The following is a 27458-nucleotide window of genomic DNA, read 5'->3' on the forward strand; positions in this document are numbered from 1 at the left end:
AAGTTAGGGTTGGGTCTAAAGTTAGGGTTGGTACTAATATTAGGGCTAAAGTTGGGGCAAAAGATAGGTTAGGGTTGGAGCTAAAGTTAGGGTTTGGGTTACGGTTTGGAATAGGGTTGTGTTAGGGTTTTTGTTGGGGTTAGGGTTTGGAATAGGATTAGAGTTCGGGGTGTGTCGGGGTTAGGGTTGGAGTTAGAATTGGGGGGGTTTCCACTGTTTAGGCACATCAGGGGCTCTCCAAACGCGACTTGCGTCCAATCTCAATTCCAGCCAATTTCGGTTTGAAAAAGTCAAGCGGCGCTCCTTCCCTTCCGAGCTCTGTCGTGCGCCCAAGCAGTGGTTTACCCCCACATATGGGTTATCGGCGTACTCAGGACAAATTGCACAACTTTTCGGGTCCAATTTCTCCTGTTACCCTTGGTAAAATAAAAAAAAATTGGATCTGAAGTAAATTTTTTGTGAAAAAAGTTACGGTAAATGTTATTTTTTTAAGCATTGCAAAAATTCCTGTGAAGCACCTGAAAGGTTAATAAACTTCTTGAATGTGGTTTTGAGCACTATCAGGGGTGCAGTTTTTACAGTCGTGTCACTTTTGCGGGTTTTCTATCGTATAGACCCCTCAATGTGACTTCAAATGTGATGTGGTCCCTAAAAAAAAAAAAAAAAATTTGGTTACAAAATTGTGCTGATGTAAAAGTAAACGTGGGAAATGTTAAGTATTTTGTGTGACATATCTCTGTGATTTGTGGGCATGAAAATTCAAAGTTGGAAAATAGCAAAATTTTCAACATTTTCGCCAAATTTCCGTTGTTTTCACAAATAAACAGAAGTCATAGCAAAGAAATTTTACTACTATCATGAAGTACAATATGTCATGCGAAAACATTGTCAGAATCGCCGGGATCCATGGAAGCGTTCCAGAGTTATTACCTCATAAAGGGACAGTGGTCAGAATTGTAAAAATTGGCCCGGTCATTAACATGCAAACCACCCATGCAAAGGGGTTAAAAGCAATCAAAACATTGTATGTGTACCAAATCGCTATAGATAAAAACATCAGCTCACTGCACACAAAAAAACAAGCCCTCACTCAGCACCATCAACAGAAAAATAAAATATTACAGGTTTCAGAATACGGCAATCAGACTGACCTGGTCAATCATTTTTCCAAGTCATTTGTACTTCACAATGAACGTAGTAAAACCAAAACACCAAAAACAATGGTGAAATTGTTCACCGTTTTATTCCACTTAGAATTGTTTTTCCTGTTTTGTGGTATATTGTACGACAAAATGAATGATGTCATGTGACAAAGTAAAGTTATGGCTCTTGAAAGAAGGTGAAAAAAGCGGAAAAATGAAAAATTTCCTGGCTCTTAAAAGGGTTTAAAATGCCCCTTCTCGGGACCCATCTCTAGGAGCCAGAAAAGAGAAATTCTCAAGCCATGTTTGTATTAAGTCTGAGCCTTTTATCTGAATTGAGGCATTGTAATCCCACCAACCTGTCTGACTAGTCTCCCCAGCAGCTTGGTCCCCAGCAGCTAGTAAATTGTTACATGGCTGAAATCATACAGCCAGTGACCAATACCTGCTGCATTTGGATCGGGCAGCATGCATCAGCTGTAAGATTCACTTTAAAGGCTTAGTCTAAGAAAAATTGGAATTTTGCATGGAGTATGTGTCTACCTATACCAAACGCCAAACTTTGCACACACTGAACCCCTTGTTGTTCTTCCCTTTGGCCCTGTTCAATTGATGATGCACATGTTTGTATATTAGAGAGGGCTATACCGTGTATCATTTAAAGCAGGTATCTTAAGAGAATGACCCATTTCAATATTCCCATTAGGGAGTGTGGACATACTTAAAAAAAGGGGGGTCCTCTGCGTGCCAAGTTGGAAATGGCTTTTCTATGTACCGCGTGCCCAAGTTGGAAATGGCTTTTCCATGTACTACAAGGTCAGCCATTTATTTGGATATGTAAGCATGTGTAATCAAACCCAGCTTCCTCCAGCAGAAACAGCCAGGGCTTAGGGAAGCCAGAGCTAGGGCGATTAGTCTATTCCTGGCCAAGTGTCTATTTAAGCTCGGGTTTTGGCCTTCTCCATATATTAGTTGTATATTTAGTGTGAAAAGTTGAATTGAATGCAATTTGACACAAAATATGTCACCTGTACTGAGGTGATCCTGAGGGCATCTGAATTTAGCATAAGAGGAAAAGCGGGATTTTCTGGTACTCACCGTAAAATCTCTTCCTTGGAGCCTTTATTGGGGGACACAGGTTACCATGGGTGTATGCTGCTGCTACCAGGGGGCTGACACTATGCAAAAAGGAAGAAATAGCTCCTCCCCAGCAGTATACACCCACCAACAGGCAAACTGAGGTACATAGTGCCTGTCGGTGGGTGTATACTGCTGGGGACGAGCTATTTTTTCCTTTTTGCATAGTGTCAGCCTCTTGGTAGCAGCTGCATACACCCATGGTTATCTGTGTCCCCCAATAAAGAGACAAAGAAATCTAGATTTCTTTAATCGTGTCATTGGGGGACACAGGTAACAATCTAGATTTCTTTTTTCTTAAAGTTTTCTTATATATATTTGCTAACACTATTATACATGTTCATGTCATACAGGCTAATAAGCACCGATGCCACAGCAAGAGGAATAGACATCACAGGAGTAAAATGTGTGATCAACTATGATGCCCCACAGTACATCAGGGTATATGTTCACAGGTAAGGTCATCTTGGGTGTATACAGATATGTATACTGTGTGAATCGTCTAGATTTAATAATGTGTTTCTAAAATTAGTTTATACTTCTTAAATTACTGTCTGATGAGCGTAATACACTTAGGCTGGAATCACATATCCATTTTTGTGGTCCTAGTACAGACTACGGGTCTCCTGACCTAGAAACAACAGCCTCATGGACTTATACGAAACTGTAGTGTTCGAGTAAAGACGTTCTTTTCTTGGCCAGTCTTGAAATCACAGTTCTTATTAAAATCTTGAAAACAAGACATATTGTAAAAATAAGTGCCGTGGCAGATTTTTTTTTCTCGTAGGTAAAATCATAGACCAATTTTCAGGATTTTCATCATTGTTTGGTCAGAGTGTTAGTTTTTACAATCTGATTTTCTTATATGCAAAAAAAAATAAATAAAAAATTGCAAACCTCCTACTTTATTGCAATGTTAAATATGGCAATAGAAAAAGTGGTATGATTAGCTCACCCATCCACGAGTACACAGGATCCCAAATCCAAGGAAAGGCAGTCCATAAAGAGAAGAAAGTTGATCCAGCACTTGAGATAAAATGCAAAACTTTATTCCCAAAATTTTTCCATCAGTAAAAACCTGAATTCAAGGAAAAATCCACATTCTGAAATGGAATAATGTATTATCCGAGGAGAAAGTCCCAAGAGAAAATTAATATCCTGGATACTTCTTATTCATAACCTCTAGGTTATGAATTAGAAGAGTTTATGAATAAGAAATATCACTTTGAAACGCGTCAACTCCTATATGCATGAAAAAAATAGCTGCTACTGCCCCGTGCTTGGTGGATAAATCCTCCAGGAGATGTTGTATCCAGTTGGATAAACACGTAGGTGGGCTGCGCTGCTGGAGTAAATCAATTCTTCAGAAAAAGTGATGAGGAAACGGCTTTTTATTCACAGCGCGTTTCAACGCCGTATCGGCGCCTTTTCACTTAACCCCTTCCTGACATCAGACGTACTATCCCGTCCATGGGACCCGGGCCCCTATGCCCATGGACGGGATAGTACGTCTACCGCGATCAGCGGCGCCCACGTGGTGAGCGCTGCTGATCGCGGCCGGGTGTCAGCTGATTATCACAGCTGACACCCGGCACAATGTCATAAATAGAAAAATGGCAAACAGCACTTGCAGGATCAGAGAGATGCACGCTCACCGTCCAGAGACCCAATTGGACAACAGGAATCCCAATGAAATGAAGAAGAGCAGCATCCAATCCAGGTGAGAAATGTATAAATTTATTCAGCCATGAAGAAATGCAACGTTTCAACCACCAAATGGTCTTTTTCAAGCATACAAAACAGCATATAGGGCAGTCTTATATAGGCCCAAATGGCCAATCAGCATCATATAGCCGCCCATCAGACAATAAACAACAGTAATACATATAAAACACATTAACATACAGTATATATAAAGAAATAATGTTACGTGTAAAACATCATTAAAAACAATTATAGTAAAGAAAAATATAGCCACTCACTTTTCTATGGTGGCCAATCAACAGATAGCATCCTCAGTTGTCCTAACAACCCCCAACCAATGAGTCACAAGCTTACAACTAGTATTGTCAGTCATGGCACATAGCCAATTATTACACCTCCTTGAAATCGGCACCAAATCAAATAGCCTATAGTAGTTACCAGCACATTACGTCATACTCCCAGCATTCCCAGAGTCTTCATCAGCCCAAAAGAGTTGCTAAAAAGCACCAATGCCGTGACAGAAAGAATAGCGACGCAGGAGTCAAAATCCCGCGATACAACGCCACCAAATTCTCGCACACGCGCATTTGCGCATAACAGATTCCCAAATGACCGCGTGATCAACAAATCTCGCAATACTACGTCATTCAACTCCCGCGCATGCGCAATCGCGCAGAATGGATACCATAGTAACCACATCGTCATCCACTCATAATATAGCGTCACTGAACTTACCGCACCTGCGTGAAAGCACACAGCAAGTTCAACAAAACCAACAGAGCGGTCACATGGCCAGCACCGTTATAAGTCCCATAATAATGCAAATATCAAGTCTGTGCAGTAGCATTTTCAATGTAGTAACAAAGGGAATCCTACATATTCAAATATGGTTTATCTATAAGATAATGTTCAGGCGGTCACATGACTAATCCCATCACTGAAATATCATTGGCCACCAACCTTCAAAAATCAATCACATGACAATGTCACATGATCCCATATTGAAAAAAACAACAAGGCCATCAAAAATACCTCATATGCACATGCCCATTCAGCGATAAATCTCACAAAAGGGCTATCCAAAAAAAGGATTAGCCACACTTGTAAGATACAGAAGAGAACTGAGACATTGATAATTAAAGACACTACAATATGGCCCAATTTGATGAATTTAACATCCAGTAACTTTATTATCATATTCACAGAAAAGAGGAGGGCAAGAGGGCATGGGGATTAACAATATGATTTTACATGAATAGACCAACAAGTCTTCAGGGAAATTCAGTCCCCATGTCCTCCAGTCACTCCACCGCATCATTCCTATAAAAACAAAAAGACAAAATTAAAACCAATCAACACTGTTGAAAAGTGAAGGATGACGTTATCAAGACTCATATGGACTACTTAGTACAAATCTGCAGATTATAATCAAGATTCAAACCCTTCGGTTGAAGGGTACCCAAGATCGAAATCCATCTCAGCTCTTTCCTTTTCAACAATGTAATCCTGTCACCACCCCGTCTTAACAATGGGACCCCATCTATCACCCTAAATCTTAATTGATTCACAGAATGTCTACATTCAACAAAATGCTTCGGTATTGGGAGTTCCAAAAGTTGTGTTCTAATAGTGCTCTTATGTTTACTAATACGTGCCCTAATTTCCATAGTAAGATTTAGGGTGATAGATGGGGTCCCATTGTTAAGACGGGGTGGTGACAGGATTACATTGTTGAAAAGGAAAGAGCTGAGATGGATTTCGATCTTGGGTACCCTTCAACCGAAGGGTTTGAATCTTGATTATAATCTGCAGATTTGTACTAAGTAGTCCATATGAGTCTTGAAGGTTGGTGGCCAATGATATTTCAGTGATGGGATTAGTCATGTGACCGCCTGAACATTATCTTGTAGATAAACCATATTTGAATATGTAGGATTCCCTTTGTTACTACATTGAAAATGCTACTGCACAGACTTGATATTTGCATTATTATGGGACTTATAACGGTGCTGGCCATGTGACCGCTCTGTTGGTTTTGTTGAACTTGCTGTGTGCTTTCGCGCAGGCGCGGTAAGTTCAGTGACGCTATATTATGAGAGTGGATGACGATGTGGTTACTATGGTATCCATTCTGCGCGATTGCGCATGCGCGGGAGTTGAATGACGTAGTATCGCGAGATTTGTTGATGACGCGGTCATTTAGGAATCTGTTATGCGCAAATGCGCGTGTGCGAGAATTTGGTGGCGTTGTATCGCGGGATTTTGACTCCTGCGTCGCTATTCTTTCTGTCACGGCATTGGTGCTTTTTAGCAACTCTTTTGGGCTGATGAAGACTCTGGGAATGCTGGGAGTATGAGGTAATGTGCTGGTAACTACTATAGGCTATTTGATTTGGCGCCGATTTCAAGGAGGTGTAATAATTGGCTATGTGCCGTGACTGACAATACTAGTTGTCAGCTTGTGACTCATTGGTTGGGGGTTGTTAGGACAACTGAGGATGCTATCTGTTGATTGGCCACCATACAAAAGTGAGAGGCTATATTTTTCTTTACACTGCGTCATTACTATAATTGTTTCTAATGAAGTTTTACACGTAACATTATTTCTTTATATATACTGTATGTTAATGTGTTTTATATGTATTACTGTTTATTGTCTGATGGGCGGCTATATGATGCTGATTGGCCATTTGGGCCTATATAAGACCGCCCTATATGCTGTTTTGTATGCTTGAAAAAGACCACTTGGTGGTTGAAACGTTGCATTTCTTCATGGCTGAATACATTTATACATTTCTCACCTGGTTTGGATGCTGCTCTTCTTCATTTCTTTGGGACCCGGCACTATGTGTCAGGGGCGGTCACGGACCGCCCCCGACACGTTAACCCCTTGCACCCCGCGATCAAACATGATTGCTGTGTACCGGGGTTTAAAGGGAAGCATCGGCAGGGAGGGGGCTCCCTCCGTGCTTCCCTGAGCCCCCCACGGCAGCGCAATGTGCAGCGCTGCTGCGGGGGTCTCTTTCCCTACAGGCCCCCGAATCCAAGATGGCGACGGGGGCCTGTAGGGAGCTGACTTCCTCAGTGCCTGCAAAGCGCAGGCATGAGGAAGTCTGCAGAACTGCCTGTGACAGATTGCTGATCTGTCACAGTGATCTGTGATGTGACAGATCAGCGATCTGTCACAGGACAGTGATGTCCCACCTGGGACTATGTAATAAAGTTAAAAAAAAAAAAAAAAAAAAAAAAGTGTTAAAATAATTTTAACAAAAACAAAATAAATTAGAAAAAAACAAAAATATTCCCCCAATAAATCCATTTTTTTTAAATAAAAAATAAAAGTACACATATTAGGTATCGCCGCGTCCGTAACGACCTGTCCTATAAAACTATCCCATTAGTTAACCCCTTTAGCGAACCCCTTAAAAAAATAAAAATAAAAAACGAAGCAAAAAATAATGATTTATTATCATACCGCCAAACAAAAAGTGCAATAACGCGCGATCAAAAAGACGCATATAAATAACCATGGTACCGCTGAAAACGTCATCTTGTTCCGCAAAAAACGAGCCACCATACAGCATCGTCAGCGAAAAAATAAAGTTATAGCTTGCAGAATAAAGCGATACAAAAATAATTATTTTTTTATATAAAATAGTTTTCATTGCATAAAACCGACAAAACATAAACGACCTAAATGAGGTATCGCTGTAACCGTACTGACCCGAAGAATAAAACCGCTTTATCAATTTTACCGCACGCGGAACAGTGTAAACGCACCCCCCCAAAAGATATTCATGAAACGCTGGTTTTTGTTCATTCTGCGTCCCAAAAATCGGAATAAAAAGCGATCAAAAAATGTCACGTGCCCGAAAATGGTACCAATAAAAACGTCAACTCGTCCCGCAAAAAATAAGACCTCATATGACTCAGTGAGTCAAAATACGGAAAAATTATAGCTCTCAATATGTGGTGATGCAAAAACTATTTTTATAATAAAAAGCGTCTCTTAGCGTGCGACAGCCGCCAAAAATAAAAACCCGCCATAAATAGTAAATCAAACCCCCCTTTATCACCCCCTTAGTAAGGGAAAAATAATAAAATTAAAAGAAAATGTATTTATTTCCATTTTCTCGCTAGGGTTAGGGCCAGGGTTAGGGTTAGGGGTGTGTTGGCGTTAGGGTTGGAGTTAGAATTGGGGGTTTCCACTGTTTGGGCACATCAGGTGCTCTCCAAATGCAACATGGCGTCTGATCTCAATTCCAGCCAATTCTGAGTTGAAAAAGTCAAATGGTGCTCCTTCCCTTCCAAGCTCTGCCATGCGCCCAAACAGTGTTTTACCCCCACATATGGGGTATCAGCCTACTCAGGACAAATTGCAAAACAACTTTTGGTGTCCAATTTCTCCTGTTACCGTTAGGAAAAAAAAAATTGGGGGCAAAAATATCATTTTTGTGGAAAAAAATGATATTTTTTATTTTCACGCCCGGGCGTTATAAACTTCTGTGAAGCACTTGGGGGTTCAAAGTGCTCACCACACATCTAGATAAGTTCCGTGGGGGGTCTAGTGTCCAAAATGGGGTCACTTGTGGGGAGTTTCAATAGTTTAGGTAGATTAGGGGCTCTCCAAACGCACATGACACCCGCAGACCAGTCCATCAAAGTCTGCATTCCAAAACGTCACTACTTCCATTCCGAGCCCCGACGTGTACCCATACAGTAGTTTTCTCCCACAAATGGGGTGTCAGCGTACTCAGGACAAATTGGACAACAACTTTTGGGGTCCAATTTCTCCTGTTACCCTTAGGAAAATAAAAAAATTGGGGACTAATTGATTATGTTTGTGGAAAAATTACGATTTTTTTATTTTCATGCCCGGGCACTATAAACTTCTGTGAAGCCTTTGGGGGTTCAAAGTGCTAACCACACATCTAAATAAGTTCCTTAGGGGGTCTAGTTTCCAAAAGGGGGTCATTTGTGGGGGGGTTTCCACTGTTTAGGTACATTAGGGGCTCTCCAAAGACAACATGACACCTGCAGACCATTCCATCAAAGTCTGCATTCCAAAACGTCACTACTTCCCTTCCGAGCCCCGACATGTGCCCATACAGTAGTTTTCTCCCACATATGGGGTATCAGCTTACTCAGGACAAATTGGACAACAACTTTTGGGGTCCAATTTCTCCTGGTACCCTTGGGAAAATAAAAAAAATTGGTGACTAAAAGATCATGTTTGTGGAAAAAATACGAATTTTTTATTTTGACGCCCGGGCGTTATAAACTTCTGTGAAGCACTGGAGGGGTCAAAGTGCTCACCACACATCTAGATAAGTTCCTTGGGGGGTCTAGTTTACAAAATGGTGTCATTTGTGGGAGGTTTCCACTGTTTTGGTACATCAGGGGCTTTCCAAACGCGACATGGTGTCAGATCTCAATTTCAGCCAAAAACGTCAAATGGTGCTGCTTCCCTTCCGAGCTCTGCCATGCACCCAAATAGTGGTTTACCCCCACATGTGGGGTATCAGCGTACTCAGGACAAATGGCACAATAACTTTTAGGGTCCTGTTACCCTTGGGAAAATAAAAATTGGGGGTGAAAAGATCATTTTTGTGGAAAAAATATGATTTTTTAATTGTACCGCTGTACGTTATAAACTTCTGTGAAGCCCTTGTGGGTTCCAAGTTCTCACCACATATCCAGATAAGTTCCTTGGGGGGTCTAGTTCCCTAAGTGGGGTCACTTGTGGGGGGTTTCCACTGTTTAGGTACATCAGGGGCTCTCTAAACGTGACATGGCGTCCGATCTGAATTCCAGCCAATTTTGCATTGAAAAAGTCAAACGGCGCTCCTTGCCTTCTGAGCTCTGCCATGCGCCGAAACTGTGGGTCCCCCCAAGTTATCAGGTATCAGCGTACTCAGGACAAATTGCACAATAACTTTTGCAGTCCAATTTGTCCTGTTGCCCTTGGTAAAATAAAAAAAAATTGAACCTGAAGTATTTTTTTTGTGAAAAAAAGTTAGATATTCATTTTTTTTTTTTTTCAATATTCAAAAAATTCTTGTGACGCACCTAAAGGGTTAATAAACTTCTTGAATGTGGTTTTGAGCACCTTAAGGGGTGCAATTTTTAGAATGGTGTCACTTTTGGGTATTTTCTATCATATAGACCCCTCAAAGTGGCTTCAAATGTGATGTGGTCCGTAAAAATAAAATGGTGTTGCAAAAATGAGAAATCGCTGGTCATTTTTTAACCCTTATAACTTCCTAACAAAAAAAATTTTGGTTCCAAAATTGTGCTGATATAAAGTAAACATGTGGGAAATGTTATCAAGTTTTTTGTGTGCCGTATCTCTGTGATTTAAGGGCATAAAAATTCAAAGTTGGAAAATTGCGAAATTTTCAAAATTTTCGCCAAATTTGCATTTTTTTCACAAATAAACGCAAGTTATTTGAATGAAATTTTACCACTATCATGAAGTACAATATGTTATGAGAAAACAGTGTCAGAATCAGCGGGATCCATAGAAGCGTTCCAGAGTTATGACCTCATAAAGGGACAGTGGTCAGAATTGTAAAAATTGGCCCGGTCATGAACGTGCAAACCACCCTTGGGGGTGAAGGGGTTAAAGAAGACATTGGTACAGCGTTGAAACATGTTTTGAATAAAAAGCCTTTCTCGTTCGCCTTATTGGGGGACACAGAGACCATGGGTGTATGCTTTGCTGCCACTAGGAGGCTGACACTATGCACAAAAAAATGTTAGCTCCTCCTCCGCAGTGTACACCCCACCGACCGGCACCAATTTCCTCAGTTTAGCTTAGTGTCAGTAGGAGGTGGACACGGGTCTTTCATTAGACCCATATCTACCTCGTCGTGCGTCGTTCCTTTACAGGTTCTACGGAGGGATACAGAGTGAAAAGTCACATCTGTACTCCCACATGGCGTCTGCGAGTACGGCGTGTACTGCCACCCGGTATCCTTGCAGTTCTCCGCGGCAGGACCAGCCAGACGGACGCCGACACCAAGACGTGCCAGCGACTCCAGGGGTCCTTGTCGCCAGTCTCCCTACCAGAGCCTGTCGGTTGGATGAGACGCAGGACTTCTTCAGACCCAGGTAACGGATCGGGGATGGGTGAGTATAGATTTTTATTACCTGGCTGCTCATTCCCGACGGACAGGGGGCCTCTTCAATGGCACAGGGATGCGGGCACTGCGGGCGCTCGCAGTCGCCCTACATCTATAGGCACACCATGCTCTTTTTTGCTGGCCCCGCATTCCCCCCCCCCTCCCCCTTTCTGGGGAAAAGGGAGCACAGGGCCTTTTTCCTTTCCTCCCCTTGAGAGCGGCTTGCAGCTGCGGCGTCCCCTTCTTCCGACCTCCGCGCCTACCGCCTGCTGACAGGCGGCTGCCGCAACTAATTTAGGCCCCGGCTTCAGTTTGGGCCTACCGCTGCGTCGCGGCCACGCCCCCCGCCCCTTTCTTCTAAGCGGGCTTCTCTCCCGCTCTTCCCAGGCCCTCCCACCGCCTGTCCTTCACCTGCCCAGCCTGCCATTGGCTAGAGGGCGGTGAATTTTAACCCTGCGATGTGCTCCGCCCTCCCTCCTCTCCTGGACGCGCGCTCTTTCTCAGGCAGGCGCCATTTTACCAGCCTGTTAGCCGGACACCAGCTCGTCACCGGATCATCTTCTGCCAGCTGGTTTTTTCGTTCAGGAGGTCTATCGGCCGGATTTCGCTCTGACCTGCATCCACTGACAGGTCGCAGAGCATCGCTTCTGGGGACACCGGACCGTGAGTAGCTCTGCACTGCAGACTGACCCTTCTCCGCCCTCTGTCCCCCAACCTTCCGGCATTACCTTAGCTTTTCACTATGTCTACCTCTAAGTCTGATCGTACCCGCTCTACTGCCCCCCCCCCTGCACTTTAGTCAAGTTCTTTGCATGTTCTTCGTGCAATCGCAAACTTCCAACAGGCCAGTCCACTCCCCTCTGCCTGGATTGTAGCAACCCAATTCAGCCTGACGCCGTCCAGGAGCCATCTACGGCTCCAGGTGAGAGTGAACCCCCCATGCCTGGCTGGGCCTCCTCGCTATCTCAATCAGTGGCAGACCTCACCAAGGTGTCTCAGTCCCTGGTGGCCGTTCTTGATAAGTTGCCCCTGGACTCTTCAGCAGGGCCAAGCAGGTCCCAAATTGTTCCATCTGAGTCAGCCAGCGTTAGTCGCAAAAGACCCAGGCAAGATGCCCAGCCGGATTCCTCTCCTCGTCCCATCTCACCGCATAGCCCTTCTCAGCAGCCTCCCTCTCGGGCCTCCTCTCCCGAGTCAGGTGAAGCACTTTCGGACAGGTCATCTGAGGGGATTTTAGAGCTGGATTCAGACCAGGGTGCAAACATGAAGGTCACAGTGCAGAACCTCATTGCAGCGATCCATCATACTTTCGATATTGCTGACTCCCCTGCGAAATCCTCAGATCAGGAGGTTTCGTTCAGACGGGCAGAAACTCCCTCCAGGGTTTTTCCTTTCCATTCCGAGTTTGGGAAGATTTTTACCAAGGAAAGAGAGGATCCGACCATACGCTTTCAAAGAGGAAAACGTCTAGGCGTACTCTACCCATTTGCTAAGGAGCTCACGGACAACTGGTCGGCCTCTCCCTCGGTGGATCCGCCCGTGTCCAGGCTTTCCAATAACACGGTTCTCCCGCTTTCAGGCGTGGCGTCCCTAAAGGATTCTAATGACAGGATTATAGAATCCCTGGCAAAGTCTGCCTTTGAAGCGGCTTCAGCGGCTGTGTGCCCAATCTTTTCTTCATCCTGGGCAGCAAAGGCCATAGCCACGTGGGCAGACGACCTTCGTCAAGGCGTGTTAGATAAGGCGCAACCGGAGCGTTTTTCCGATCTCGCCAATCAGATCTCCCATGCTGGGGACTATCTTCTTTCCGCTTCCTTGGATGCCGCATCCTGTGCAGTTCAGACGTCAAGCAACGTAGTTGTAATTCGACGTACAGTTTGGCTAAAGGCCTGGCAAGCGGACTTCTCTTCTAAAAAGTCCCTCACTAACCTGCCTTTTCAGGGGGTGCGCCTCTTTGGGTCCCAATTGGACCAGATTATTAAGGACGCCACCGGAGTCACGAGTTCACTTCTCCCTCAGTCCAATCCTCGCAGACCTCCACTAAGGCATCAGTTTCGACCCTTTCGGACTTTCCGCCGTTTCAATACGGCGGACAACTCCTCCAGCCAACAGAGACCGCAGGCTCGCCAGGAGAGAAAGGAAAGTTTCCTTCAGACCCACTCCTTCCTGGCGATCCCACTCTTCCCAGGGCAGACCGTCCAGATCTGGATCTGGACGGTCTACTTCAGCATGACTATCGTCGGACACGCGAGGGGCCTTTCCAATTGGGAGGCCGACTTCCTTCCTTCAGGGACGTTTGGCTGGCCTCCGTAGAGGACGCTTGGGTCAGGGAGGTCGTATCCTCAGGATACAAGATACAGTTCGTCTCTCTCCCACGGGATCGTTTCTTCGAATCCCGGCCTCCAAAGGATCCAGCCTTGGTCCCGGGGTTCTCTACGGCTATCGCCTCTCTCCTCAGACAGCACCACTACCAGCTCGTCGCACTGCCCTTCGGTCTTGCCACCGCTCCCAGACTCTTCACGAAGATCGTGGCTGCGTTGATGGCTTTGTTGAGAGTCAGAGGTCTCGTTCTTTTCCCGTACCTAGACGATATTCTGATCAGGGCTCCCTCATTTCAACAGGCTCACCAAAGTTTGTCAATCGTCCTGGACACTCTTTCCAATTTCGGGTGGATCGTCAACAGGAAAAAGTCCTGTCTGGTTCCTACCCAACGCCTGGTCTTTCTAGGCCTTCTGTTCGACACTCGTTGGTCAAGGGTCTTTCTCCCACAAGAGAAGATTCTCTCTCTGCAGCAGGAAGTACGATCGCTGCAGATCTCACGATTCCCGTCCCTCCGTACAGCCAGGAGGGTCCTGGGAAAGATGGTGGCGGCGATAGAGGCAGTTCCCTTTGCCCAATTTCACGCCAGACCTCTCCAGCAGGCCATTCTGTCGAAGTGGAACAGGTCGCCTCGGTCCCTGGATCGCCCTGTTCCTCCTTCTTACCGGATCAAGCGGTCCCTCAACTGGTGGTTGTCGTCACCTCTCATTCTATCGGGTCGATTCTTCCTTCCCATTCGCTGGCAGATAGTAACCACAGATGCCAGTCTCCTCGGTTGGGGTGCAGTGTTCCGCAACCACACTGTTCAGGGTCGATGTTCGGATCGGGAATCAGTACCAATCAACATTCTGGAGATTCGAGCTATCCATCTTGCTCTCGTTCACTGGGAAAGGCTCCTCAAGGGACTGCCGGTACGGATTCAGACAGACCGCCACAGCGGTGGCATATGTCTACCGCCAAGGGGGAACACTGAGTGTCTCAGCCCTGGCGGAGGGGTCCAAGATTCTTCGTTGGGCGGAGATTTCCGTTCAGACAATTTCCGCGGTGCACATTCCCGGCGTAGACAACTGGGCCGACGATTTTCTCAGCCGCAAGGGTCTCGCGGCGGGAGAGTGGTCCCTCCATCCGGAGGTGTTTCATCTGCTCTGCCTTCGGTGGGGAACCCCGGATGTAGACCTCATGGCGTCTCGCCTCAACAGGAAAGTCCCACAATTCGTGTCCAGGTCTCGGGACCCTCTGGCAGTGGGCGCCGACGCCCTGGCCGTTCCTTGGTCCCAGTTCGACCTTCCCTACCTGTTCCCTCCTCTGCCTCTTCTTCCCAACCTGTTGAAAAAGATCAAGGCAGAAGGAATTCCAGTCATTCTCATCGCCCCGAATTGGCCCAGAAGGTCTTGGTTCGCGGACATTGTCAACCTTCTCGCGGACGCCCCCTGGAAGCTTCCAGACAGAACAGATCTGCTGTCTCAGGGACCGATTTGCCACCCCAATTCTCGGCCGCTCAATTTAACGGCGTGGCTGTTGAGACCAAGGTTCTGAAACGGGTAGGATTTTCCGACCAGGTAGTTCAGACCATGATCCGAGCCAGAAAGCCATCATCTTCCAAGATCTACTACCGTACTTGGAAGGCCTATTTCACTTGGTGTGAGACCAATAACATTGCGCCCATGTCCTTTTATTCGGTCGTCCATGACAGCACCACCTGAGAGAGGGGATCCGCCCTTTTGGAACAGGAAACCTACAGATACAAAAAGGGTGGCACCTCTCCCACGCATCAGTTGGTTTCCTGTTCCTAACAAGGACAGAACTCCCTACAGATCGTCCGTCATGGATAACTGAAGACCCAGGCCAGCGGACCGGCTCAGGTAGCGGGGGGTTCTCCTACCTCGGTCTCGCTGGGAGCCCTGGATGCGCCACGGTGGGTCCGGGTAGGATTTCCACGGCAGTGGTAAGAGCAGGCGGAGACAGGGTCCGGCGGATGCCTTCTCCATGGGACCGGTGATAAGTGGGGTCCCCCTGTGTCTCCTTCCCCGGAGCGGTCCGTTCGGGCGGGCGCCGCCGGCGGTGTCCCACAAAGGAGCGGACGGTTCCGAGCCGGCGGCGCAGTGCTAGCCCCTTGCCGCGCGTCCCCGCGGCCTCTGTCGCGCGGCGGAAGTGATGGGGCGGGGCCTAGCGCCGAAACCGGAAGTCGGATGCCGGTCGACTTCCGGTTGTTGAGGACACGCGCCGATGCGGGCCCGCCGCCTGGCGGGCCTGAAGGGGAGGATCGCAGAGCGGTCCAATGAGGGGCCCGAACACCGGACGCGGTGCCTGCTGATCCGGAGGGGAAGCCTTCTTAATGCAGAAGGCATTGCTGCGGAGGTGCTTCTGGAGGCCCAGCGATGGACACAACAGAAGCCCCCAAGGACCCACAAGAGGTGCAGCCCGTGGCAAAGCACCCCAGTGACCAGCCTAAGAGGCGGAAGGAAGGGAGCCACAGTAGCTCCTCTAGGCCAAAGGATCCTCCTGCAGCCCCCCGTGATCCGGTACCTATCCTCATCTGCAAGGGTAAGAGATCTGCGAGAATGTACCCTGATGCAGTGTCCCTTTATATTTTTTTGATTCTCAGGGGAAGAAGGCCACAGGGAAACAGAAGCACAAGGAATGTGCCCTCTGTAGTTGCCCCTTACCAGATGGTCACCCTAAGAGATTATGTCAGTCTTGCGTGAGACAGACGGTAGGGACGGAGATGAGGGGTAGAACGTGAGTGGAGTTTCAGACTCTTACACTCTTCCCTATTTATGCAGGTAGCGGAAGAAGCTCCAAGCTTCGCTACGGACCTGAGGCAATTAATCAGGACGGAAATAAAAGCCCTATCAAAAGAAGATTCTTCAAAAAGAGGACGGGCTACTGTTTCAGGCTCAGACTCTTCAGTCGGCCCTAGGAGGGAAGATATCTCCTCAGAGTCCTCGGCCTCCTCTTCTTCCTCCGAAGAAGATTCCAGCCGGCTCTGTTTTCCCTTGGACCATATGGATAAATTAATTAAAACCATAAGGTCAACCATGGGGGTAGAAGAAAAAAAGACAGAACTGTCTGCTCAGGACATTATGTTCGGGGGTCTAGACCCCAGAAAGCAAAGGACCTTTCCGTTAAACGAAAAAGTCCAGAACCTGATAGACAGGGAGTGGAAAAAAACGGAAAAAAGGGGTTCTATGCCGCCTGCTTTCAAGCGGAGGTACCCCTTTGAGGACCCAATAGTAAGTCGATGGGATAAGGCCCCCAAGCTGGATGCCGCGGTAGCTAAGGCCTCCAAAAAGTCATCTATACCCTTCGACGATATGGCCTCCCTTAAAGACCCCCTAGATAAAAAGGCAGATTCCTTTTTAAGGGGCACTTGGGAGATGTCAGCAGGCGCCCTAAGGCCAGCAATAGCAGCCACGTGCGCAGCCAGATCCATGATGGTCTGGCTGTATCAATTGGACTCCCAGCTAAAAGATGGGACCTCGCGAGCTTCCATCCGTAAGTCTCTTCCAATTATCCAAAATGCTGCTGCCTTTCTGGCAGATGCCTCGGCAGACTCTGTAAGAATGGCGGCCAGGTCTGCAAGCTTGTCTAATTCGGCCCGAAGAGCCCTCTGGTTGAAATGCTGGCCGGGAGATATCCAAGCCAGGTCCCGTCTCTGTTCTATCCCCTGTGAGGGTGAATACTTGTTCGGCCCCGTCCTAGACGAACTGTTAGAGAAAGCCGGGGACGAGAAAAAGACATTTCCGAGTCTGCCGAATATATCCTGGAGACGTCCCTTTTCTAGGAAAGGGTATTCCCGCAGGAGGCAGGCCAGAGATCAGAACAGATGGGACAACAAAAAAACCAGAGGTACGGGCTTCATGTTCGGAGGAGGGGGGCGCCAAGAAGGTCCATCACGGGATAATAAGAAACCGCCCCAATGACTAGTGGCTCCGGTAGGAGGAAGATTATCTGCCTTCTACCCGGCCTGGGCCAGAATCTCAAATAGCAGCTGGATACTGGGGGTAATAGCTACAGGACTGCACCTAGAGTTCTCCTGCGTTCCCCAAGACCGGTTCAAGGTAACTCCGCTCAAATCTTCCCCGCTAGAACAAGCTGCCCTGGAGACCGAGGTCCTCGAGCTACTGGACAAAAAAGTCCTGACGAGAGTTCCAGAGGAAGAGAGGGGGAAAGGCTTCTATTCCCCCCTGTTCTTGGTCCGTAAACCGGATGACTCATTTAGGGCTATATTTAATCTCAAAGCCCTCAATAAATTTCTGGTAGTTCGACCATTTAAAATGGAAACAATTAACACCGCAATAAAAATGCTGTTTCAAAACTGCTTCATGGTGGTCCTAGATCTGAAAGACGCATACTACCATATACCCATATGTCTAGCTCACCAACCTTTCCTTAGACTGGCGGTTCAGTTGGAGGGGTCAATCCAGCACTTCCAGTATGCGGCCTTACCCTTCGGGGTGGCAGTTGCACCCCGAGTATTCACCAAAGTGATGGCAGAGGTGATGGCCCATCTGCGCGAATTAAATATTCTAGTCGTTCCCTATCTAGATGGCCTCCTTATAATAGGTAGTTCAGCCGAGCAATGTTTAGAACAGTTACAGAAAACAACGGCGGCTCTAGAGCGGTTGGGATGGTTACTTAATATCAAAAAATCCCGTTTGCAGCCATTAAAAATTCAACAATTTTTAGGCCTAACCCTAGATTCTAAAAAACAGGAATGCCGTCTGCCCCCAGAGAAGCTGCTGCACCTACATGGCCGGGTCCTGAACGCTTTCAACAACCCCTCCATGTCCCTCAGGAAAGCCATGTCCCTGTTGGGTTCCCTCTCGTCCTGCATTCCCGCGGTCCAGTGGGCCCAAGTTCATTCGAGAACTCTACAGGGCGAAGTTTTGGGGTATCAGAGGATTCTTGGGGATAACTTAGAAGGTCGACTGACCTTATCCAGAAACACAATAGAGTCCCTGGAATGGTGGCTAGAAAGAAATAACTTGTCTAGAGGGGTCCCTTGGGAGTATAACATTACCCGCGTGGTCACCACGGATGCAAGTCCTTCCGGTTGGGGGGCGCATATGGAGAGAATTCTGGTCCAGGGCCTATGGGAACGGGATCAAATACAAATGTCTTCTAATTTAAAAGAATTAACAGCGGTAGCACACACAGCTAAAGAGCTCCTTATGTATCTACAGGGCCATCACGTACGAGTTCTCTCGGACAATCGAGTGGCCGTGGCCTATATCAATCACCAAGGCGGAACTCGATCCAAAACTCTGATGAATGTGGCAGGACAGTTGTTCCAGCTAGCGGAGCCGCATTTTTTATCTCTCACGGCTCTTCACATAAGAGGGAAAGAAAACGTTGCGGCAGATTTCCTAAGCCGCAATCTGTTAAAACAGGGAGAGTGGACCTTAAACACCTCCATTTTTGTTCAGATCGTACAGAGATGGGGTCAACCAGAGGTGGATCTATTCGCCACCAAAGAGAACTCAAAAACGAGACAATTTTGCTCCCTAAACCCCAGGGAGATTCCTCTGGCAGTAGATGCGCTACTGATAAAATGGGACTTCAGGCTAGCCTATGCCTTTCCTCCCCTATCTCTACTTCCTCTGGTGTTGAGGAAGATCAGGAAGGACAAGGCAAGAGTCATAGTCATTGCCCCGTTCTGGCCCAGGAGAGCATGGTTCTCGAACCTCAGGATCATGTCGATAGACGATCCTTGGGTTCTCCCGGACATCCCGGACCTTCTGTCCCAGGGCCCGGTCTTCCACCCTTAGGTGGCTGGCCTACATCTCACGGCGTGGAATTTGAGCGGTCACTCCTAAGGGGTAAAGGTTTCTCCCCAGACCTAATTGACACTCTACTAAAAAGTAGGAAAGTGGTGACAACTAAGATCTACGTCAGAATTTGGAAAAGATTCCTCCAAAGCTCAAATATAAATAATGATGATTCCGTCCCTATAGGCCAGATCTTGGAATTTTTACAAAAAGGGCTGGACCTGGGTCTCTCCACCAGTACCCTTAAAGTACAGGTATCTGCCTTAGGGGCCCTCTTTAGCTGCAACATCGCTGCTAATTACTGGGTCAATAGGTTTATCAAAGCAGCAAGTAGGTCCAGACCAATAGTAAAGAATAGACTCACGCCATGGGATTTGAACCTAGTCCTCACAGCTATGACAGAAGCGCCATTTGAGCCCATCTCGTCAGCCTCTATTAGGAGCCTGTCCCTCAAGATAGCTTTCCTGATACCCTACGGGCTGACGTTATGGCTAAGCGACATTCAGGCATTGTCTAGGCGCCCACCTTTTCTTCAGGTAAAAGAGGATAGGGTAATACTTAGACCTGACCCAGTGTATTTACCAAAAGTAGCCTCCAGCTTTCATAGGTCGCAGGAAATAGTCCTCCCATCCTTCCTCCCTAAGCCAACTAATGAGAAGGAGGAGAAGCTACACACTTTAGATGTTAGGAGATGCCTCTTAGAGTATCTAGCGGCTACCGATCCCTGGAAGAAGGACAATGCCCTCTTTGTCTCCTACCAAGGCCCTAGGAAAGGTCTTAGGGTGTCCAAAAGTACTCTAGCCAGATGGATTAGAGAAGCAATCTCGTTAGCTTATACCTCAAAAGGTAGAGTAGCTCCGGAGAAATTGAAGGCGCATTCCACCAGAGCCATGGCGACCTCGTGGGCCGAGAGATCGGAAGTCTCCATCGACCAGATTTGTAAGGCGGCCACTTGGTCCTCTCCGAGCACTTTTTATAGTCATTATAGGCTAGACTTGGGTGCTTCTGCAGACCTCTCCTTCGGTATCAGGGTTTTGCAGGCTGTAGTCCCCCCCTAAAGTAGTGATTACTCTCTGTAATTCTCTCAGGTGGTGCTGTCATGGACGACCGAATAAAGTCTTAGTTACTCACCGGTTAACGGTATTTTTCGGAGTCCATGACAGCACCCGTATATTCCCTCCCTTAAATTTAATTGGGGTGTGCACGTCTATTTCTTGTATGCTCACTGGTGATAAAAGTTTATAATTATAAAGAATACTGTACATAAATCATGCATTAACCTTGGAAGTCCTCTTGTGCTCTGTAATCCAACTGATGCGTGGGAGAGGTGCCACCCTTTTTGTATCTGTAGGTTTCCTGTTCCTAAAGGGCGGATCCCCTCTCTCAGGTGGTGCTGTCATGGACTCCGAAAAATACCGTTAACCGGTGAGTAACTAAGACTTTCGCTCCCTTCAGTCCTAGCGTTTCTTCAGGCAGGATTGGATGCGGGCCTTGCCCTCAGTTCCCTGAAGGGTCAAGTTTCGGCGCTGTCCATTCTATTTCAGAAAACATTGGCTTCCCGTCCTCAGGTTAAGACCTTTCTTCAGGGCGTGGCTAACACGGTTCCGCCGTACCGGGCGCCCGTGGATCCATGGGATCTTAATCTGGTTCTTAAGGTTCTGCAAGGTCCTCCCTTTGAACCCCTCAGGGATATTTCCCTTTCTCTCCTTTCTTGGAAGGTTGTCTTTCTGGTGGCCATCACCTCCGTCCGGCGCGTGTCGGAATTGGCAGCTCTTTCGTGCCGCTCCCATTTTCTGGTGCTCCACCAGGATAAGGTAGTTCTGCGGCCTCCGCCCTCTTTCCTGCCGAAGGTGGTGTCCTCGTTTCACCTCAACGAGGATATCGTGCTACCATCCTTTTGTCCGTATCCAACTCATCCCCGAGAGTGGTCCTTGAACAAGCTGGACCTGGTTAGGGCGATAAGAGTCTATCTGTCTAGGACGACTGCCTTGCGAAAGACAGTCTCTTTTCATTATCCCTGATGGGACGCGGAAAGGTCACTCGGCGTCAAAGGCCACTATTGCTCGCTGGATCAGATCGGCAATTTTGGAAGCCTACCGAGTTAAGCGTCGCAGAGCCCCTCCAGGGATCAGGGCCCACTTTACTCGGGCAGTGGGTGCCTCCTGGGCGGTGCGCCACAGAGCTTCCGCGCTGCAGCTTTGCAAAGCTGCAACATGGTCATCGGTTCACACGTTTGTGAAATTCTACAGAGTCCACACCTACGCTTCGGCGGACGCCAGCCTAGGTAGACGGATTCTGCAGGCCGCGGTGGTGAGTCTGCTGGCCCGATGGAAGTTTGTTTCCCACCCCAGGGACTGCTTTGGGACGTCCCATGGTCTCTGTGTCCCCCAATAAGGCGAACGAGAAAACAGGATTTTTTGGGTTGCTTACCGTAAAATCTGTTTCTCAGAGCCTTCATTGGGGGACACAGCACCCTCCCATGTTTTACAACTCCTGTTCTTATGTTTGTCGGTTGGTTACAGTTGAGTTGTCCTGTTTTCATTCTGTTTTGTTACTTCTCCTACTGCTTTCTCACTAACTGAGGAAATTGCCGGTCAGTGGGGTGTATACTGCGGAGGAGGAGCTAACATTTTTTTGTGCATAGTGTCAGCCTCCTAGTGGCAGCAAAGCATACACCCATGGTCTCTGTGTCCCCCAATGAAGGCTCCGAGAAACAGATTTTACGGTAAGCAACCCAAAAATTCCTGTTTTTCCTCATCACCTTGGATCAAAAATGGACATATCTCATTTGGCTTTTTTTGTGAATGTATGGTTTGCAAGAAAAAAATCACACACGTGAACATCTACATGGGCTATAATGGTTACATGTTCTATCTGTGAAAAGCATAGCTAAAACAAGCCTCCTGCGTTATAGTCCATTTTTCACGTACGAGGCTTATTTGTTCTTGCACTTGTAGGGTGGGAAGGACAGCCCGAGGAGGGACAGCTGGTCTGGCGTTCACAATGCTGCTGCGAATACAGGTCTGTATCGTGTGCGCTTGCTATGGGTGGAAGATATAATTGTTATACTCTCACTGAGACATACCACTCCTTTAGGAGCAGAGATATCTGAACATGATGCAGGAAGCTGGTGTCCCAGAGCTACAAAAGCAGCTGGTGAAGAGGGCAAAGCTCAAGCAGTTTGAGGAGCGATATGAAGAGGTGCTGTCACAGCTTCAGACAGTTATTAAGGTGACTGATTTTGTTCTTTTGGTAGATTCCCTTTCAAGTTTTATATTTTTCGATCACCATACTTTTTACTAATTAAAATTACGTTTTGTTTTTTTTTCTGTGCATGATTATGGAGGTGACCACGATGATTATAGAGGTGCCTGAGCTGCTATTATCAGCATTCAGAGAGATGATTTACAGCTGTTGCATGAATAATAAGCTGTAGACTAGAAATTATCTTTGACTTCTAGAGTAAAGTTTTGTGTGCATGTTTAGTGACCTGTGCAGGGAGAGAGGAGGTGACCTGTGACCGTCCCCTATTGTGATTGATTGATCTTTTATTATCCGCCACCAGCTATTAGATTTTATATATAATTGTAAATAAAAATATGTTTAACACAAAAAACTGTATTTAAGCAAAAGGTCACTTTCCAATACATTCTTTTTGGATATGTCCTCACGGGGCGCCCATATTCTGTAGATTTTTGGGACAATGTTACAATAGCAGCAGTGTGACATGAGATTTTAAGAAACAGCCACACACTGCAGAAAAAAAGACAGCATGACTTAAACTGCAGATTTCAGATTCAAAGCACAGGTCAACAATGTATGCAATGTAAATGGTGAATCTGCTGTAAGTTTGCAGCATTTCTTCAACAAAATATGATTATTTGTTGCTTTTACTGCCACAGTTTTCCTGTGAATTTTTGGTTTGTGGACAAACTCTATAAAAGTAAATTTCAACTAGATGATCCCTTCTAAAATAACCCTCACCCAAAATGTAACTGCTATGTGTAGTCTCTAAATCGGCTGCTATGTGGCATCTTTTCAAATGAATGCATGACCATTTAGTACAATTACCTTAATTTTACAAAACCACTTTAGCTCATAAAGAGTTCCCAAGTCGGAGACCTCTCTATTTTATAATGTGTACAGGCAAAAATAGGACATTTGAGCAAATGTGCATGAAAGTTGGTGCCAATCAGACCTGTGACGCCTATGTGGCGTCATGGCGGGATCGCTTTCCTGGGGGTCGGGTGACCGGGGTCACTGAAATGTCTCCCGACCTGCAGGTACAGGGGGACCTGTACTTGACACCCCCCCCCGTGGCTACGATCCCTCCGATTGGCTATTTCAGGACTCTATCAGGATTTTTTATTCCCCCTGACCCCGCACCTTTGAGGCGCATAAATCCCTTTTTTTATCTTGTTGGGGATTTGTGCAAATCGCTGCGGTCCGGTCCGATGGGCGTGGCTTAGTCGCCTTCTCCCCCCCCCCCCCTCCCCCCTCGGCTTGCTGCACGTAATCTTCATCTGTGAATATCACAGATAACGTTGGTTTCCGCGCCTGCGCATTGTAAAGGCCTCCGGTGTTAAGGGGTCAATGCAAAAGTTAAATTAAGATAAATAGTATTACGGCTTCTTTTTTGGAAATATTAAAAAATTTATGCTGATTTTTGTTTTGTTTTTTTTTTTTCCTTTCACAGGAAGAACGAGCAGAGAAGCGCCGCTAAATTATGGAAACATAATCGAAAAAAAATATCGGTTCCGTTATTAGGAACTTATTGGTACAGAAGAGTTTATTTTGCATCAATTGTTAAACATGAAGACATATTAACAAAGGCCTGCCAGATTCTGGTGCCTGCTATTGGGAATGTGTGTGATAATTCAATAGCTTGGTATGGATGAGCTCTGTTTTATGGGGATCATGATTCGTGAACTACTGACTTTGTGCCTTAATGATTCACATGACATTTTACAAATTGCTTACTTATTATTTTCATGTATAGTAACTTTTTTTTATTTAAGCATTGTATTTAAAGGGAACCTGTCAGCAGGATTGTGCATAGTAACCTACACACAGTGTCAGATCGGCACCCTTATACTGAATAAAATTATACATTGGTTGATGAAATCCGTCTTGTTTCTTAATCTTTATTTTCAGTTTTGTGTTAATGATATGTGATGCTCTAGTTAGCTATTCATAATGCAGACTGCTGACAGGTCACTGATCCCTCACTGACCTGCCCCCTAATTTACATAATTAACTCCAGCACGCACTGAATTAAAAAAAAAAAAAAAAACACTTCTGCAGGCAGGTGCTGGCCGTGGCACCTGCGCTGCAGCATAATCGCATGGTTACTGTGCACTTAACTCCTTAATGTCTATGGACGTGCACAGTCCATCATGGCAGGAGGTAACTTCCCGCACTCTGCACGTCCTGCCTTTGAACTGTCACTGCGCGTAAACACGCAGTTTCAGTTCAGTGCCGACATCTGTCTGACAGTTGAGAGGCACAGCAAGGGGGGCAGGGACCCTTGCAGTCGGTCCCTGCACCCACAGCGCTGTGATTGGTCAGTCAATCTGACAGACCAAACAGCAGCGATGAGCAGGAGAGGCTGAAGTTTGAGCTTCTCCTGCCCGATATCAATGCAGGAGCTCAGCGCTGCAGTGGCTGAGCATCCTGCACAGACAGGAGCAGAGCCCCCCGCCGCCCCTGGCTGTTAACCCCTCACTGCTGCGATCAAGCGCGATCGCAGCGTTCAGAGGGTAGGGGGCGGGCCCGACCTGTGCCACGATGACCCGGAGGTGTCATGACAGCCTCCGTGTCATTTACCTACGGAAAGCTGGTGAGACCATGCTCACAGCATAGTGTCACCAGCTTTCAGCATTGGTATAATGCATTACAATGCTGGAGTATTGTAATGTATTATACGTGAAAGTTGAAAGTCCCATGAACGGGCAAGGTAAAAAAAAAAAAAAAAAAACTTTAAAAAAAAAATTCCCTAAAAATTACACATTTTTATGTAAAAAAAAAATAAACAAAAAAATACACGTTTGGTATCACCACGTCCGTAAAAATCCCATCTATAAAAGTCACCCTGGTTAACCCCTTCAGTGAACGCCGTAAAAAAAAACCCACAAAAAAGTAGCAAATTATACTTTTTCCAAGCGGTATCATCATACCACTTGGAAAAAGTGCAATAACACGTGATCAAAAAGACAGATATAAATAAACATGGTCCCGCAAAAAACGACCCGCCATACTGCGTCATCAGCGAAAAAATAAGTTATAGTTCGCAGAATAAAGTGATGCAAAAATATTTTCTATAAAAGTTTTTATTGTGTAAAAAAACACCAAAACATAAAAAAAAAAAAGATATAAATGAGGTATCGCTGTAATCGTAGTGACCCGAAGAATAGAGCTGCCATACTAATTTTACCACACGCGGAACGGAGGGGGAAAAAAAAACATTCCTAAATTGCTGGTTTTTCTTCATTCAAAAAATGAACAGAGAAATCAGAATAGAAAGCGATCAAAAATGTTATGTGCCTGAAAATGGTACCAATAAATACGTCAGCTCTTCCTGCAAAAATCAAGCCTGCACATGACTCTGTCGGCCGAAATATGGAAAAATTATAGCTCATTAAAGATCATTTTTTGTGGAAAAAATTTTTTTTTAATTTTCACTGCTCTGCGTTATAAACTTCTGTGAAGCACTTGGGGGTTCAAGGTGCTCACCACACATCTAGATAAGCTCCATGGGGGGTCTAGTTTCCAAAATGGGGTCACTTATGGGGGGTTTGTACTGTTTTGGCACATCAGGAGCTCTGCAAACGCAACATGGCGCCTGCAGACTATTCCATCAAATTCTGCATTCCAGAACGGCGCTCCTTCCCTTCTGAGCTCTGCCATGTGACCAAACAGTGGATCCACCCCACATATGGGGTATCAGCGTACTCAGGAAAAATTGCACCACAACTGTTGTGGTCCTATTTCAACTGTTACCCTTGTGAAAATAAAAATTTGGGGGCAAAAAGATCATTTTTGTGGAAAAAATTTTTTTTATTTTCACGGCTCTACGTTATAAACTTCTGTGAAGCACTTGGGGGTTAAAAGTGCTCACCACACATCTAGATAAGCTCCTTGGGTGGCCTGGCAGGCAATGTGAAAGGACTCAGGGTCTGTTTCTCCCTCTGGTGCCTGGAGTAATCCGCAGCCCCGCTGACACCACAGATATCCTCGGCCGGACGATCAGATAGATAAGGGGGGAGACTACCTGCAGCTGCATTCTGAAGCCCTGGTGAGGAGCCATGACCCGCCGGATACAGAAAAATGCAGGAAGGGGAGATGTACTCAGCTCACAAGATGGAGCTGAGGCAAGGAAGGAGGCGGAGAGAGCCAACACTGAATGTCAGAGACGTATGGAGGCTCCAGCTAAGCTGAAGAAGTTTGCTAGAACTGAGGAGGATTCCCTGCGATCTAGAGGTAAACAAGGGGAGGAGGAGGAGAATGATTCAGAGGATTCCCTGGGAGAGATGGGGAGGAAGAGGAGCAGCCGCAAAATGGAGGAACTGTGGTGGGGGCAGGTGAGACCCAGAAGGCAGGGGAGGATCATGAGAATCCCACACTTAAGGACATATTTGCCGCGGTCTCCTTTTGTAAGAATGCCTTAACCACGCTGTCACAGCAGGTTCTGGGAATTCAATCTGAAGTGGCTGGTTTAAAAAAAGATATGAAAAAAGCTGATACCAGAACAGAAGAGGTAGAAAAGAGAGTGGGGCAAGCAGAGGACCACATCACTAAACTCCAGAAAGCAGAAAAAAGATTCGCTCAGCAAATCTCTGAAATAGTGGGCAAAAATGATGATCTAGAGAATCACTCTAGACGTAATAATATAAGGATTGTTGGCCTCCCGGAAAAATCCGAAGGGAGAAACCCCACAGAATTTATGGAAGAGTGGCTTAGGGAGAAATTTGGCACAGATACTCAGACCAAGTTTTTTGCTGTGGAGCGTGCACACAGAGTTCCCATGCAGCCACAACCACCGGGTAGGGGACCACGTACTATGCTCGCTACGCTTCTCCATTATAGGGATAGAGACATAATTCTAAGGAGGGCGAGAGAGATGGAGGATCTTGCCATGAATGGTGAAAAAGTAGCTATCTACCCAGACTTTTCTATTGCAGTCCAAAAACAGCGTATGCAATTTGGAGGAGTGAAGAAGCGTCTTGGAGAGCTGGGAGTGCAGTACTCCATGATTTTCCCAG

At 46.4% G+C, this 27458-nt stretch overlaps 1 protein-coding gene across 1 annotated transcript in view; it reads left to right on the forward strand.

Annotated features, from left to right (window-relative positions):
- DDX51 (DEAD-box helicase 51) overlaps positions 1 to 24321 on the forward strand; it is a 42378-nt gene extending 18057 nt beyond the window's left edge. Inside the window, exons 12-15 of the mRNA XM_073559174.1 lie at positions 2633 to 2734; positions 22155 to 22218; positions 22294 to 22428; positions 23894 to 24321. Of these exons, the coding sequence (XP_073415275.1) occupies positions 2633 to 2734; positions 22155 to 22218; positions 22294 to 22428; positions 23894 to 23920 (328 nt within the window). The 3' untranslated portion in view covers positions 23921 to 24321. The remainder of the gene's footprint in view (positions 1 to 2632; positions 2735 to 22154; positions 22219 to 22293; positions 22429 to 23893) is intronic.
- Positions 24322 to 27458: the final 3137 nt, after the last annotated feature.

The sequence above is a fragment of the Dendrobates tinctorius genome, unplaced genomic scaffold (assembly GCF_039654945.1).
Source record: "Dendrobates tinctorius isolate UK_male_01 unplaced genomic scaffold, ASM3965494v1 ptg000265l, whole genome shotgun sequence".
In the NCBI taxonomy this organism is placed as follows: Eukaryota; Metazoa; Chordata; class Amphibia; order Anura; family Dendrobatidae; genus Dendrobates; species Dendrobates tinctorius.